Source organism: Protopterus annectens, chromosome 5.part1, assembly GCF_019279795.1.
Source record: "Protopterus annectens isolate FY-2018-M chromosome 5.part1, PAN1.0, whole genome shotgun sequence".
Lineage (NCBI taxonomy): Eukaryota > Metazoa > Chordata > Ceratodontiformes > Protopteridae > Protopterus > Protopterus annectens.
Window position 1 is genome coordinate 518,067,142 of NC_056736.1, and position 16,488 is coordinate 518,083,629.

At 35.5% G+C, this 16,488-nt stretch overlaps 1 protein-coding gene across 1 annotated transcript in view; it reads right to left on the bottom strand.

Annotated features, from left to right (window-relative positions):
* Positions 1 to 16,488, bottom strand: part of SIM2 (SIM bHLH transcription factor 2) — a 1,026,265-nt gene that overhangs the window by 481,145 nt on the left and 528,632 nt on the right. Inside the window, exon 4 of the mRNA XM_044073136.1 lies at positions 12,318 to 12,426. Coding sequence (XP_043929071.1) covers positions 12,318 to 12,426 — 109 coding nt within the window. The remainder of the gene's footprint in view (positions 1 to 12,317; positions 12,427 to 16,488) is intronic.

Sequence of the window (16,488 nt, forward strand, 5' to 3'; positions counted from 1 at the left end):
ATTATATGGTTCATGATTTTGAGTTTTCGGTATTGCCGGCTTTCCTGATATTAGTCTCGGGATTCCGGTCATCGGTATTGTGATTGTTTGGGATTTAGTAGTGATCCTACATACATGCGTAGATATATATTGTGTGCATGCATCTGTGTTTGTACATGTGTGCATGCATGTGGAAACTATGTAAATACATAGAAATTTTGTGAGAAGCAAATAACCGATGTCATTAGGCACAACCATGATGTGTAGGGCCAACTGCATTATCAGTGCTTTTGGAAAGATATGGATTAATAAATAGTTGTTTTTGTGTTTTACAGGGGTATTGGTGACTTAAACATTTTGCATGTGCTGTTCATGCTTACATTTAAGTGGAATGTAAAAACAAAAAAGCCCAAACGGTACTGGCAACCAACTCCGTTTAATACTTTAAAATGATTTAAGCGCTTTTCGGCTGATACAACACATGAGTTTGTTTTCTGATGGGTTCCTTCGAATGCATCTTGGTCGAACTTGAAAAGACGAAAAGGCAAAATGACGAAGCGGCATATAAGCAAATTCTTTCGCTGGGAAAAAAATCACTTGGCCGTGTCCGTTACTTTGCCGTTTTCATCACTGTAGTGCGATCTCAGAGTTGGTATATTTAAGTAGGGGGTGTGGGGGGTGAAGCCCCCCCCCACTTTATGTTATGTTTTAAGTGTTTTTTTTGGAACAGCGATTTTATTCCCTCGGAAAACAATCACAGTTCTAAGCGTTCGAGTTTGTAAGCTTTCGCTTACATGGGGTCGATAAATCATCGTTCACTTTTCTAAGAGTTTGATGATTTAATATAGACCCTTTCTGACAGCACAAACTAGACTTCTTGGTATCTCATTTTTTCTCTGATTTTTTTGAGTACAGACATGACAATTTTAGATGTCATTTCAGGTGTGATTTTGTTTCAGGGAAGAAGATTACATAAAATCCCCTTCTTCTGTGTCAGTGTGTTAGCGATATATGTTGTTGCTATTCTGGTTATTTTACTATAGCACACTACATTCTTGTTTCTTCCCCTTCATTTCTTGGATATAATTGTACGTGGTCCATATTAGTGCCACCTGTCTTGGTGGCAAGTTTTACCTCAACTGAAAATGTGCTTCTTTTGATTGTTTTTGGAGGTTATTTATGAATGAAGTTGATGTTTACCTTGTTAATTGGGCTGGGTAAAGTTTCATACACTTTTCCTCTGGGTTAATAATTTGTTGAATCCATAAACCCACCATTTTATCTATTTTATGATCTAAATCTCTTCTGCAAACATCAACTTGTTTTGGAAGGACATATATATTTCACAGAGGATATTGCTGCTATGGAACAGACTCGCCATCCACATAAAACTAAATTCATCCCTGTCCATTTTCAAGCACAACTTATATTTATGGATGGGAAACGGAGATTTTACCTCACAACTGCCCTCCCCCCCCCACTACTCTTAAATACTTTATCTCATACATGGGTCCCCTCAAATTATCTATGGTATGATCCCAATTATTCTCATTATGGGTAATATATAATTATTGACCATGGGATGGGTAAGGCCAATCTATAATCAAATGGGATAGGTTATTTTATGGACAAAAAGGGAAATGGCTAGGCTTAAAATGACCAGCAAGGGCAGCTAGCCTAGTATATACCCATGAACCAATTAACCTATTTAGGTTTATTGCAGAATTGCAAACTTTTCCATGAAATTTATGTCTCATAGAGATGAATTTATCAATGTACTTATTTAATGGAGTTATTTAAAGTGCTGCAGAAAGCCATAAATGATTCAACAGTCAGCTGTGATGGTAGACCTAAAATGTAGTTCAAGTTGCTTTATGTAATATGATTGAGTTGAAAAAAATGTTCAGCCTAGTGTCATGTTTTATTAGACCTGATTTGTATATATGAAGAACATCACTCCATTGTGTTTATGGTGAAGAATGGGTGGGGTAGCATTATGTTTAACACAGTTGCTAGGGTACTTGCTGGCATTATGAACGTGGGATTCCATGGCTACAGCAAGCCCCTAATTATCTTTAATTGTGTGGGGGCTCCAAAAAAGCTATCTTTGATTGAGGTAAAATGAAATTAAACAAGATCCTTTATTCCTCGATTAGCTGCTTTAGCCTAAACAGGGTTGTGCTATTAGCCTGTTTAAGATTAAGCCAGTAACCAGTGAATGAGCATGAGGTAAGCACTAGATAGAGATCAGCAGCCTAGAGAGATTAATCTCAGTGCTTTCGTATGGGTTTTAAGCACAGACATGGTTTCAAGCTTCAGGGATGGTTTTCTCTTGCAGAGTGGAGTTTTATGAACACTGGGAGGCCACCACATCCCATAGCTCTTAACTTCCTTGATCAGAAATTCTGGACAAAATCAAAAATAATGGGGAATAAAGGGCACAAAATCAGGAACACTCTCATTAAATATTACTGTAGGTCACTTAAAACGTTAATAGAACAACAGGTCATTCATGAACATGCATTTCCTGAGCCATAAGAAGTTGTTGTTGTTTGTCTTTTGGCTTTTCCAAGTTAGGGGTCACCACAGCAGAACTCCGGTCCGCTAATGATTAGCAGTTGGTTTTTATGGTGTTGCGTTGCCAGCCCGACGCCCAACCTTCAACGAAGGCACGCCCATTCAACACATGTCTTTCGAACACCCAGTCGACTGCGGGGAGGACATGCAGACTCCACACAGAAGGCACTCCCAACCCAAGCATCGAACGGGAGTGCCTCTTGTTGTGAGGCAACAACGCTACCACTGCACCACCATGGAATGTCCCTGAGCTAATGTCTGGCATAACTGACTGACTGCAATCTTTAAATCTTAGGGACTGGACAAAAATATGACACAAAATTATGGACATTCTGTGAACTCTGGACATACCTCTTAAGCTCTTAGAGCCATAATTCTGAGTACAAAGGGACAAAATCATGTACAATTTCTAAATGTTGTTCTTATAAACTTAGAAAGTTGTTATATTACCAGGTTTTGCATTAGTGTCTATTTTCTGAAGGATATACAGCTTGAAACATAAATGTCTGTCATTATTTAATGACTTAATTTCTCAATTATTCACCAGAAAATCACAGATATTATGAAGAAAAGACTTGTAATAATTGATAACACTGTACTGTACCGTAATTAGCTGGAAACACTGTAATGAGACTGAGAGCAAAAGTCTTTATCTGTTAATTACCCAAACTCATGCTGAACAGGTGCCAGTCTCTCCTTTATGGACCAAGTCTTGTGTACTTTTCAGAATGAATTCTCCAAACACTGTAGTTCATTTAATAAGACTTTATTAGATCTTTACAATATCCGAATAGTGTCTTCATTAACAGTGCTGATAAACAATTAGTGTTCAAAGTTACTGCACATCATATTCTGATTGTCCTGAACAATGTAACTAATATAGTCTTTATTTGACTTGTCTTCTGGATTCGAGTGTCTGTAGTCTTCTCTGAAGTAACAGGTTGAACAAACTCACTAACCTTAACTGAACTGCTATCCTGAACAAAACACATTATATTGCTTCAGTCCAGTAGTTTTCCTTATTTACTCCTCTTAACCTTGGTCTCAGACTTTGTCTCATATGTGCTTTATTAACATTCTATTAAGGAACATTCTGTAGTTGGCAAGATTGCTTCTTTTCCTTGAGAAAAGAAAATTCTGTATTTCTGTATTTTTATACACTTTATGCTTATCTTTCCTTTCTAATAAACTGTCTCTCATGCTTGACCAGCAAGGTTATTTTTCTTTCTGCTTAACTGTCTTTTATGCATAAATGAAACACAATTTATTTTACCCTTTAGCCTGTCTAATGTCTAATAACTACTTTAAAATGGAAGTCCCTAATCTAACAGTTGTCCCTGAGGTCCTTGATGAAAGTCTACAGGGACCTACTTCTGTATTTGCTTTACATTTATATTGCTAACTACCGTACACAGCTTTATGCTACCTGATTTATAATCTGAAAAAAAATTGGTAATCTTAATTTTGACCACTAGATGTTACTTGAACATTTACAGCCTGTTTAGCTTGAGGTCTTTTAACTTTATGATTTAATTATAACTAGGGAATTATTTTCTTTATCTGGTGAATAAACCTGCAATTTTAATTTTGACCAATAGGTGTCACTTGAGCATTTATGGCCTGTTTGGATTGAAGTCTCTTAACTTTATGATTTGATTTTCATATTACTTAGATTCAGAGTCTTTAAGTCTAAGTTTTGATGTATGAGTGATATATTTAAAACCCTCTACATTATTTTGAAAATGAGTGTCCTTTAATTCTGTGGCTTTTAAAGCTGATTAATCTGTCTTTGCGAATTTTTAAGTTAGACAGAGTACTAACTGTTTATTATCTATGTTTTTTACCTTATGAACTGGTGCCTTAGTATACTATGATGTCTTTTCTTATAGAAAATGAAACCTTTTCCTGTTGTTCATCTTTAAACATTGTACTGTTTTTTTTTATTGCATAGCCTATCAAGCATGATGGCTACTGTCTGAAGACTAATTTAAATATGCACTAAAAAGATAACTTTATAAGTGGTCTTGAAGCATAATATCATTTTTATGAATATTTATGAGCTATAATAGTTTACCAAAACCTATACTTTCTGTATTTTAAGTCTATACCGGTGCATTGTCTGTTAGTGTCCTTAATTTCTGATTAATGTACAATAATTATGTAAAGTTCACCGTAATCTGTAAATGTGCACTGTAATCTGTAAACTAATTAACAAATTAAGCCTGCCCTGTAATGCCTTGAGTGTATTGAATAACCATTACTACCTATTCTTTAGATAACTTATCTTAATAGTTTACTAAACTTATGCTTTCTGTATTTCAGGTCTATACCTTTGCATTTTATGTTAGTGTCTTTTTTAACTTTCTGACTAATGCACAGTGATTATGTAAAGGGTACTTTAATGTGTAAATTAAGTAACAAATTAAGCCTGTCATGTTATACCTTGAGTATACTGAATAACTATTACTACCTATTATTTAAATAACTTATTTTAATAAGCCTGTAAAAATAATTCTGTCACTTTACCCTTAACTAATGACTGAATAATGTAATAAGCCTGTTACTTTACTCTTAAACTAATGACTGACTAATGTGAAGTATTTTGAGATTTGACTGAAATGTACTATACTGAAGACATACCTGAATATGAATGCTATGTTCTGAATTTTGACTGAAATTTACATTAGCATATACTGAACATTTAAAATAGCTGTGTATATTCTGGAACTAATACTAAAAGAATATCCTTTGCCAGTGTTAACTAAACATAGATAAAAGCATAACTGAAACTGGTACATGTTATATTCTGAAAATCAAACTATTATTGTCTGAACATAGATAGACTGAAAACTAGTACTGCTGTGCAATTGTTACCATGAACCTGAAAACATGAGAACATTGAACATAGATAAAATGAAAACTAGTACTATTATTATATAACTGTCTGAAAACATACATACTTGTTTTAACTCATACATTTTAACTTTAAACAAACATTGAAGAAATAACTGAAACACATAGTCAACTTCTGAACCATAGCTCTTGACAAATTTTACTCCGCATTGTTCCAGTCACTGATGAGGTAAAGGAAGCCCTGATTTAATGTAGAAGTGCCCTTTTTATAGTTAGGCCTTTTAAACCTCTTTCTTTTTTTTCATTTCTTGTGCAAGGCTAGGTAGCTAAAGGTTTTGATTGTATTTAATATCAGGTCCTTACAATAACATTTGCATCTTTAACAATTATAACATTGCTTATTGCCTTGACCTTATTTACATTTTTATGCATGAAATAATCTATTTGCAGCTTTAACAACTATAAACTGATAGCATTGCTTATTGGGTTGACTTTATTTACATTTTTTGCATGAAATAAACATTTACTGCTCATAAACTCTTGCAAGTCTGTAAGCAACTTATAATTTTAAATGAAACTAAATAGTAATGTAAACTGTGCATTTCTGCACCTATAAAAAGTTATTTTAACTGTTGACCTTTTTACATTTTGTCTCATGACCTTAGATTTTAACATACTGTTCTGTGTGTGAAACTCCACCCACTTTTTTACCATAACTATTTCTTTAGTTGACGTCATTTAACTTTTCAGTAGAACTGAATGTTGCAAGAATTTATTATTACTGTTTACCAATTTTTTGGATAAATGCATTAAATGGATAGCACTGTCTTTAATTCAGCTTACTAGCCTGGCTGCAATCTGAGCTGATATGCTTGGCAAACTGCCATTTCCATACAAAACAAATACAGTCTCAAACTGATTACATAATGTAGTCTTTTATGCATAGGATCACTTTTACAATATAGCATTGACTTTAAATTTTACATTCAGTAAATTAGCAAACATTATTTTGTCTCTGTCTATATTACGATATTGTTTATGCATTGCAACACTTTAATACAAAGCTCTTAACTAATGACTGCTAAACAAAACAATAATACAAAATTAATTTGCCAGGTCTGTAACTGTAAACTCTTCATTCTGCAAATTAATTTGACTATTAGTTCTGATATACCTTACAAGACATAGAGGTATACAGTTACCCTTTTCTTTCTGACTAGCCACACCCAATAAGTCTTTCTGAGCACTTCAGCTCTGTCAGCTGAAGTGGAATTTATTTTATTTTTAACCCATAAATCCGCATGTTCCTGTCACAAACATTTTTTAAAAAATTTGTACATTTACACAAAACTTGTCTAAAACAGTGTATATCTCTAATGACATGTTTATACCTATCACAGAGCTGCTACACTTTGAACTTTTAGCTGCTGTAATATTTGACCTTTTAAATCCTGACAAAACTGCATTTGTGTATTTTAATAAAGATCTATGTGTAACTGAAATTGATTCATCTGTAAACAATAAAATATTGTTATTTCTTTTAACATTAAACAATGACAGATTAATGCTCTGATCTTTACAGATAGCTATGGAATGCAATCTTTTACTTAGCACTGAATTATGTTCTTCAGTTATACTGCAATTTACTGTATTAAAATCTGTACTCATTCCTCATATCTCCCTTCAGCGCAAACATTGCACTTGATTCTGAAAATAAGAAACTGGATGAAGTAATGTGAACTGGAGACATTGCCTGCATGTTATGTATGTTGACTGTCTTGACATTTGTATGTTTAATACTGCAACATAATTCTGTATTTTGAGTTACATGTATCACATTCTGAACATTTGTATGTGAAACTATACTACAACTGAAATTATGTTGGATTGCATGTGATGAAGCATTTATGTATAAGTTTGAGATTATACTGATAGAAGCTGACTTATTAACTTGCTTCTCTGATTTAAACCTTTTGTATTTACACATATTTAACATTTTTGAACTAATAACCTTTAACTTTAAAAGAATATTTTTGACTGCTTTACCCAGGTTTTAGAATTAAACTAAAAATTTACTGTTGTTTGAAATGTAGAAATATTACTTGACATGTTTACATGCAAATGACTTTAACTGGTTAATTTAAACTTTTTTGATCTGTTAATTAAAAGGCGCAGATAAAGTCCTACATAACTTTCTGGTCCTGGAAGAATGTGTGCTGTTGTCTGCAGTTTATTAACCTTTTATTTTGCTTCTTGGCTGTGTGACATCACACTGGGAACTTGAAAGTTTGTAGAGATAGCTGTTAACTGGATAATGTTTTTTTATGTTCTGAAGGAACACTGCTTTGACTTAATACTGGTCTGCTAAAATTGGTTGTGGCTTTTCTGAAGTAAACACTGGTGTTGTGCACTTTGATTAACAGCTGCATTGAGTGCTGTGTCCATTTTCTGCATGAAGTAGTGCTGTATTACTGAAAAGTTTTTTTTGTAATCAGAAATGCAGCTTTGCTGATAAGGCTGTTTCACTCTGTGGATCACATATAGTTTTTGTAGAACACAAATAGTGTGATCAAGTCTGGAAATTAACAGTACCTTTACTGAAAGGGTGGTCTGTAGCACCGTTGATTACCTTTACTGGGGCCCCTAAGCTGTAAAGCCTCCAGAGTGCTGTTGAAATATCCATAGTACTTTTGCTGTATTGACTTGGAAAAACAGTCACTGTTTGGGTGCCATTGTAAGAATTTTCAAGACTGTACTGTATTGTAATTAGCTGAAAACACTGTAATGAGACTGAGAACGAAAGTTTTTATCTCTGAATTACCTAAACTCATGCTGAACAGGTGCCAGTCTCTCCTTTATGGACCAAGTCTTGTGTACTTTTCAGTACACATTGGAAGTCCCTAATCTAACAGACCAAAAACATGAGGCAAAAATCTGAACTTTCTGTAAAATTCAGGTCAGAGAGGAATGATGACAATTATGTATTCCTGGATGAGGTGCATAAAAGTGACTTACTCGTACTGTTGTTTTATCACTATTAGACAACAGTCACTGATGCAATGTGACATGCATTATGCTTGTGTGTGTGTGTGTGTGTGTGTGTGTGTGTGTGTGTGTGTGTGTGTGTGTGTGTGTGTGTGAGAGTGTTTGTGTGTGTGTGTGTGTGTGTGTGTGAGTGTGTGTGAGAGAGAGTGTGTGTGTGTGTGTGTGTGTGTGTGTGTGTGTGTGTGTGTGTGTGTGTGTGTGTGTGTGTGTGTGTGAGTGTGTGTGTGTGTGTGTGTTTGTTTGTTTCCGTGTTAAAAGTATCACTCACTGAGTTTTATCATTGGACATAGATGATAATGCTGAGCACAAACATAACTCTTCTGGGTAACGCTAACAGTGCAGTGGTGAGCAAATCATTATCTTTCAAAAATAATGCATAAAGTGCATCACAGTATATCCAGACTCATAGAACCTCTTGCTGCCTCCAACTCCACACTATATAAATAGGTTTATCATTCATAGTTAATTATTAGACATACAGTCCAGGAGAGCATTGATGTGCCAAGCCCAATTTCTGTTAAGTGACTTGCTCAAGATCACACTATAGGCAATTGAAGGCTGAAGGACTCAAACCCTGTACCACAAGAAGCAACACTTTAACAGCTCATATCCTTAAGCCTCTAAATAAATGAATTTTGACATGGACTTACTGGTGGCATTTACTCTCAACCCCACCTATTTTAAAACCAGCCCTGCTCAGAGATCTGCTTAGAAGGTTTCTATATCCTGAGTGGGAGGTCTGGGATGGTTGCAGTCATTATATCTTTAATTTTCCTAACAAACCTCAGAAATTTTCACAGAAAGTATTAGTACTTTGTGTGCGGTCTGGGGACAGTGTGTTATTATGTATTTTATTTTTCTCACAGACCTCAAGAAACATACAAAGAAAGTCATTATGACAGTATAGCTTGTGTAGGAGAAATGTACTGCCCAGGAGCAACCAGCTGGAATATGTTACTGTGAGCAATATTTTTTCACTTTCCTCAAATCAAGCATCAGGCATGTACACAGGTGGTTATTGTTTGAGGGTAGGGCTAATGAGCCAAGTTATTTATCTGTTTCTGACAGCAACAGGCTGAATTATGTTATTGTGTTCTGTTTATTCTTTCATTTTTGTCCCTGCCCAATATGAGAGAAGTACATAAGAGATCTGTTTTCTGAGGGAGGGATGAGAAGGAATGATTGTATACATATGTCAATAGTCACTTGCAATATATGACTGTGGCCACTTATGACTTCACTTTCATCTTAATCTAACACTAGATGATTGCACTAAATGACTGTTTTGTGTGTGTATGTGTGTGTTTGTGTGTGTGTGTGTGTGTGTGTGTGGGAGGGGGGGGTAGGAGGCAGGGAGTAAGGGAGTATTCCCAGATAATATTTATGTATCCCCTCAAACATATGTCTTGTCTGTTTATTGCGGGCTAATATTTTGTCATCTTTGAACATAAAACGTTGGAATTAGATATAACTTATTTCTTTCCTGAAAGACAAAAAATACAGTTAAATTTCTTCTTGCTCATGATTTTTGTTCAGGCCATCACTGGATCAAAATGTTGAAAAACTGCTCTAAAATATACCTCAGAGTATCTCTAACTTCATGGATTTTGAGGGCACAGGGACTCCTGGACCAATGGCTGAATTCAATTATTTTCAACACAGTTATCACTGTTCAGTCTTGGCTAGCCAGGGTGTGTTGAAAGAAAAAATAAAGCTAAACAGTAACACTAAATTTGTTACCTTAGTTATGATTTTTGTTCAGGCTATCATGGAATGAAAAGGTTGTTAAAAAAAGCTCAAATATGTATCTCAGAACATCTAGAAAGCAGTGGTTTATGGAAAACGCTGAAAATTAAGGTAAAATGTGAAAAAGAGAAAATAAAAGTAATTTTTATGATATGGGGAAGCCAGAATGGGGGAAAACAGGGGGCACTGAGGGATTTGTGCAGGAGGAGAAGTAGGCAGTGAAAGGCACCATAGAGTCCTTCTCTTATGGCATAATTTTAGATAAAGATGGCCTATCACTCTAAGGCTTTAAGGCAAGAGGCTTTGAGGTTGTAACATAGTATCAGTGAAACTAAATACCAGTCACTGTGAATGCCCCTCTGAGATGGGGCAATGTGATGTGGTACACAGGCTGTCATAATGTAAGAACACGATAACTACAGTTCTGTCCATGTGTATTACTCTTAACGTGTTGTGACATGAAGTAAAAGGTTGCATAGGAGGGCTGGCAGCAACAGGATGATACCTAGATTGGAAGTGGATAAAATACAGCATGCTAAATTCACAATGAAGAAGATCGATATGATGGCAGGCTTTTATTGAGCATTCAATGCCTGTGTTACTAATGACATCAAGTAACATCATAGCATACACAGGCATTTAGGTATTGATTTTTATTGTTATGTCAAGTATTTTAACAATGAATTTAAAATTATAAGGCTTTATATATTAGATTTATTATGACTTAGCCTCAATCTTACTGAAGACTTTTCTGGTGCTCAATCTCTTAATTATGTCATATATAGTAGGTGTAATGCATATTTCCTTTAGTATTGCTTTATTAGGTTGTCTAATGAAGTATGACTATATATTTTATTATGCTATTTAGGATTTGGCATTATGGATGTGAACTATATCCATGGTCCCCCCTCCCCCGGCATGACTCCTCCAGTGTAATTCTGTAAAGGAAGGAAATTAATTACAGTAAATAGGAGCATCATTACACGACTCATGTTCTTTGGCTACTGTGAGCTGTGGTACATGGTTTGATTTCCTCAGCCCTTGTTTGCCTACTGTGTAACCTTGAGTAAGTCACATAACTAGACAGTGCTTTGGGGTAGTTGGAACCTGGACTATCATTCAGCTGCATTACCAAATATGGCATTATGGATATGGAGAGAAGAGGTGAAGGACAATGACCAGAAGCAGTATAAACATGTATTTTACCTTGCAGAATAAGTAAGGCAACAAGCTACAATAAGGTCAGAGTCCGATATGCAAAAAGAAGTTTAAAAAATAAACTGGTGCTGAAGAGGCTTTGAGATAGCAGTAGCAAATTGAATACAGGGCTACAGAAAGAAGCAATAGTTTTTCACTTAAAGATGAATTTTGTTGGTTAAATTACATAGATAAGTGGAAGTAATGAAAGAAAATGAAGTGAATGATTTCAGTAGAAGTAAAAGTGCTTAGCAGAATATTCTGGAAGCTGCAGCTGTTCGAAGGGCCCAGTTCCAATTTATGCTGCTCTCCACCCATTCCTCTCCACTGAGATGCTGAGCTTCTTAATTAAGAAAATCAAAAAAAAATTGCACATGAACAAAATATTAAAAGCTAAAGTAAGTGAAAGTTTAAGTAGAAGACTGGGCTGAGAGGAGGTTTAGAGTTTGGAAGCTTCTCTACAGCTCATTAAACTTAAACTGGACTAGATGTGAACTTGTTGAATCCCCCTGTCTCTTAAGTTGATAAAATATATATTTTTTTTACCTTAGTATTTCTTGTGTGCCTGCTGCCACTTGCCATGTGCTATAAATAATTTATCATTATTTCTCTTCCTGAGAATGAATTTCCCGCTTTTTGCGCACCATAATTTTAAGTCCAAGAACTGAAACAACATGCAGTGATATGTTACCAGGTAATGTCATACAGAAATAATGCATTTTGTGAGAGATGGCAAGTAAGTTTAATGCCTTTTTTAGAATATGCCATATTTTATGAGAGTAGACTGCCAGTTTTGCCACATGTAATATATTCACTCATTAATGTTATCTGCAGACCTTCTGGTTCTGTTATAACCTGTTGCTTCTAGCATCACCACAGACTACCTGCTGCCCTCATTTAGTGCACCTGGGTACACGTACCTTGTAGCAGATGAGGATGGAGAGGTTGCTGAGCTGTAAGAACTGCTGTCATCTCATCGTGGTCAGATGGATGAATATATTCATAGATGCTGTTGCCTGTTAGTTCCACCTAAAGAAGAGAAGGAATGCATCAGTATTCTGTAACATCTGTTAATACCTCGCAAAGACCGTATTTGCTTATTTTAAAACAAATATTCACAATACGTATGCACGTTTCCCATCTGTTGCCAGATTTAGCTATATAATCTTGTCTTGTATATAAGTCGTGACTCTGCAGCTTCCTGACTTTATTTCAGTCGTACTTCACATTGTCATTTATTTGCTTGGCATGTTGGCACGGTAATACCTGTGCTGAATTCAATATTTATATTATTTAACAACTATTAATGTGATAGGTAGGCTTGTCCACAGGTCCTTTTTAGCTATGGCCTGAGCTCCATCAAAGCACATACAAGTTTTGATCCAATAACTCATAAATTGTTATCAGTGATGGTGATTTCCTTCCACTACAAAACACACCTGGAATGCTTATGTGACCAACTAAGAGAGATTTTCCTGGCTGAAGATTTAAACAGGAAAAACCAGAGAAAATAACAGTGATATCTAATATATTTGGACTTCTTGGACAGGGTAACAAGTTCCAAAATACATAGGTATGGACATAATTTCTAAAGCACCTCTCCGCCATCTGCATATATTAACTGCTGCATTTCCAACTTAATCTTTACTGCCCATTTCAAAATTCCCAGTTAATATCTTGCACCTTTCCCCAAAATAATACCATTTGCTATGCCTGTAGATAGCTGTTATGTTAATCTGTTCACATCCATATTGTCAGCCGCACCTATAAAATATAAAGTCATAAATAAACAGTCATGTCCACAGTGAAGATGTATTATACATGTAACTACATGTTACTAGTGCAAATTATATGTTTTAATCCACACTTACCTCTTAGAGAAAAGATTATTTGGGTATTGCTAATACAAACTCTCATATTTAAAAACAGCTACTAAAGTAACCACATAGGCGCCACCCTTCCCTTTCCAAAACCCAAAGACTAGTAGAAAACTAATGGTTTTAAAGCAAGCAATCCCATTGAGCACATTAGGGGTCTGAAAATGATTAATTTTAATGCAAGATACATGTGCAGTAAAGCAGCTGGAATTCTTACCCAGATTGTAAATGCTGGTGCTAAATAAACAATCTCAGATACTTCGCACATTAGAATCCTATTTCAAGCCAAATGTCCATGATTTTGAGTTCAGTAACTGAAAATTCATAGTGTTAAGAAATGACAATAAATTAACTTGAGATGGATACAGTGCATTGTGTTTTCTAGACACATTTTTTCCTAAGAAGTATACTAAACCACCTTATGCCAGGAAAAGATGCACTGTTCATATCACTGCATCTAAGAAATAGCTATCATTTGAACAAAGAATGTGTGTGTGTGTGTGTGTGTGTGTGTGTGTGTGTGTGTGTGTGTGTGTGTGTGTGTGTGCCTACATATATGTCAATGGGAGGCAGGGGCAGGGGCAGTAGCTCGGTTGCAGCAGAGGTAGGATGATATGCCAGTATGCCCCATTGCACGTCCATCTCAGATGACAATAAAAGCATGCATGGAGACAAGTAGAAATGGTTAGGGCATAATAATAAAAAATGCTCCCCAAAAGCAGTGTGACACTGAACCAGGGTCTTCAATCTTCTGTCCATGTGGGTTGGGATCAGTATGGCAAAGGCTAATGCACATCTCAATGAGGAGAGGAACTGGGACAATTTGATGGTCAACTACAGAAAGGCAAAAATAATGGCAAAAAATACAAAATATTTCAGTCATCACCACCCAGTAAATGAGGTATAGAAACACAACTCATCACTTACGTTACTAAAACAATAAATAAACAAAGTAGAGAAATCTCTTTTGGAAGAAAATAGAGGTTGATCTACATTCAGTGCATTCATCTTATCTGACCCTTATTAAAATATTAACAGTACTCTTGAGTTCCTAAACAGTCATTTAGAAAATCAATCAAATCTTTAGTTACATGTTTATGACTAAATGATTGCCAAGCAAATGGTCGAGCAAATTTGGTCAACATGGATTTCATCAATTACATTTTGTCAGCTCTCATTTAGTTAATTAACATGCCAGAACTACAGACTCTAAGTATGTGGAAAAAATATTCTGAAAGACTCCTTCCAATTATAATTCAAATCCCTGATTGAGAGTAGAAATATGCAATCATTATTTAGACCCTACCAATTCTGCTACGTCTGCATATTCTCATACTGTGCTATATTCCCATGCTTTCATCCATGCAGTCACACAAACAAGGCTGCATTCATTACATAATAAATAACAAAACAAGGCCAAACTATCTAACTGCGTCTCTCAAGCAAGCAATGTTCCACAATATTCCTTTGTTTTATAGCAAAGCAGTGCTATGAGCTTTATTCAAAGTGGCAACATATAGTTGTGCTAATGACTTTCAGAATACAAACCTGTTTCTGGTCTGAAATACAGAAATCCATTTTGTCAGTTGCAATGTCTGACATTTATATTTTTTGATATTTCAATAAATACTCAACAGTTCCCTATTTGATTTATCCTTGATTAATGAATCTACTTAAGAAGGTGGCTATAAAAGTTCTGAGTCTAGGCTACTGAAGATAGCCATCGGATCATTTTGTTTTCAGATTTACACTGAGAAATAACTCAGTAGAATAGATAAGTGGTGTAGAAAACATGAACACTTGGTTAGAAACATATCTGCTGGTTAGAGTGCTTGAATTGCAACACTCACTGCATGCATTTACATGCATACACACTCTATAACTATTATTATACCATGACCCCCCCAAAACGTGCACGCTGATTGGCCAGCGTGCCCGTTGTAAATCGAGTTATACTAATGGAAAAAGGTCCGGTCGCCCGGACTTTTTACCATTAGTATAACAGGTTAAATTAAAACACAGTCTCGCTAAGTTAAATGGGTTTAACATAGCGACAGTTTAAAATAAGCAACGGAGATCTCCGTTGCTTATTTTAAAGCTGTCTCGCCATGTTAAACCCATTTAACATAGTGAGACAGTGTTTTAAAGCAACGGAGAAAGCAAGATCTCCATTGCTTTTTAGTCTCGCTATGTTAAATGAGTTTAACATAGCGAGACAGTTTTAAAATAAGCAACGGACATCTCCGCTGCTTATTTTAAACTGTCTCGCTATGTTAAACTCATTTAACATAGCGAGACATTAAAAAGCAACGGAGATCTTGCTTTCTCCGTTGCTTACAACTCTGATGTACTGCGCAGCACGCAGTACATCAGAACTGCCACGGATGCCAGACATCTGCGGAAGGGCAGTAAACAGGCATTATACTATGCCATTATTTAAGAAAAGTAATAGTTTCTTTTCTTAAATAATGTCATATAATAGCAATAACCACTTCTGGGTGTGGGTAATGCTAAATTTACCACGGTTGGCTTTGTTTGGTCCCGGGGCTAAGCCTCGACCAAACCACGCCAACCGTGGGTAAATTTAGCATTACCCACACCCAGGCGTGGGTTATTGCTATATTAATTCCCTAACACCTGTTTGTACTGTTTTAATAATGTTCTATACATGAAGCATAGCATGATTTGAATCATAAAAACTACAGCTAACAGCCTTTTTTAAAATTGTATTCCCCAATCTAGAAACAGAGTGGTTATCCATGTCATAGTGTGCCATCCAATCCTTTGGCATATAGAACACTTAAACTATCAAGGTGTACTCAAATAGTGTAATATTTTATCTCACGTTGTCTATCCTATCTCAGTGAGAATACATACATTTTATTTACCTGTGCTAACTTCAAATATACTTGTTTATTTGATATTGTGTCACAAAAGTCAGGACTTGACCTCCATGAAATATGCCGCATATAACAGCCATTTTGCATTCACTCCTCATTTGTTCAGTTCTTCAAGCCAATCTGTAATGTACATGATTTTCTCTTTTTGTCCTGATGTGTATTAAAATCAAGTATTTTGTATCATGTTATCATTCTTTTACTTAGCATATTCCATGATATTTTACCCATTGTAGCCCACACTATAATGTTTTGAATTTCATTAAATAGCATTTCTGCTTGTTTCCTCAGGTAGTAATAACACTTTTTAACCAACA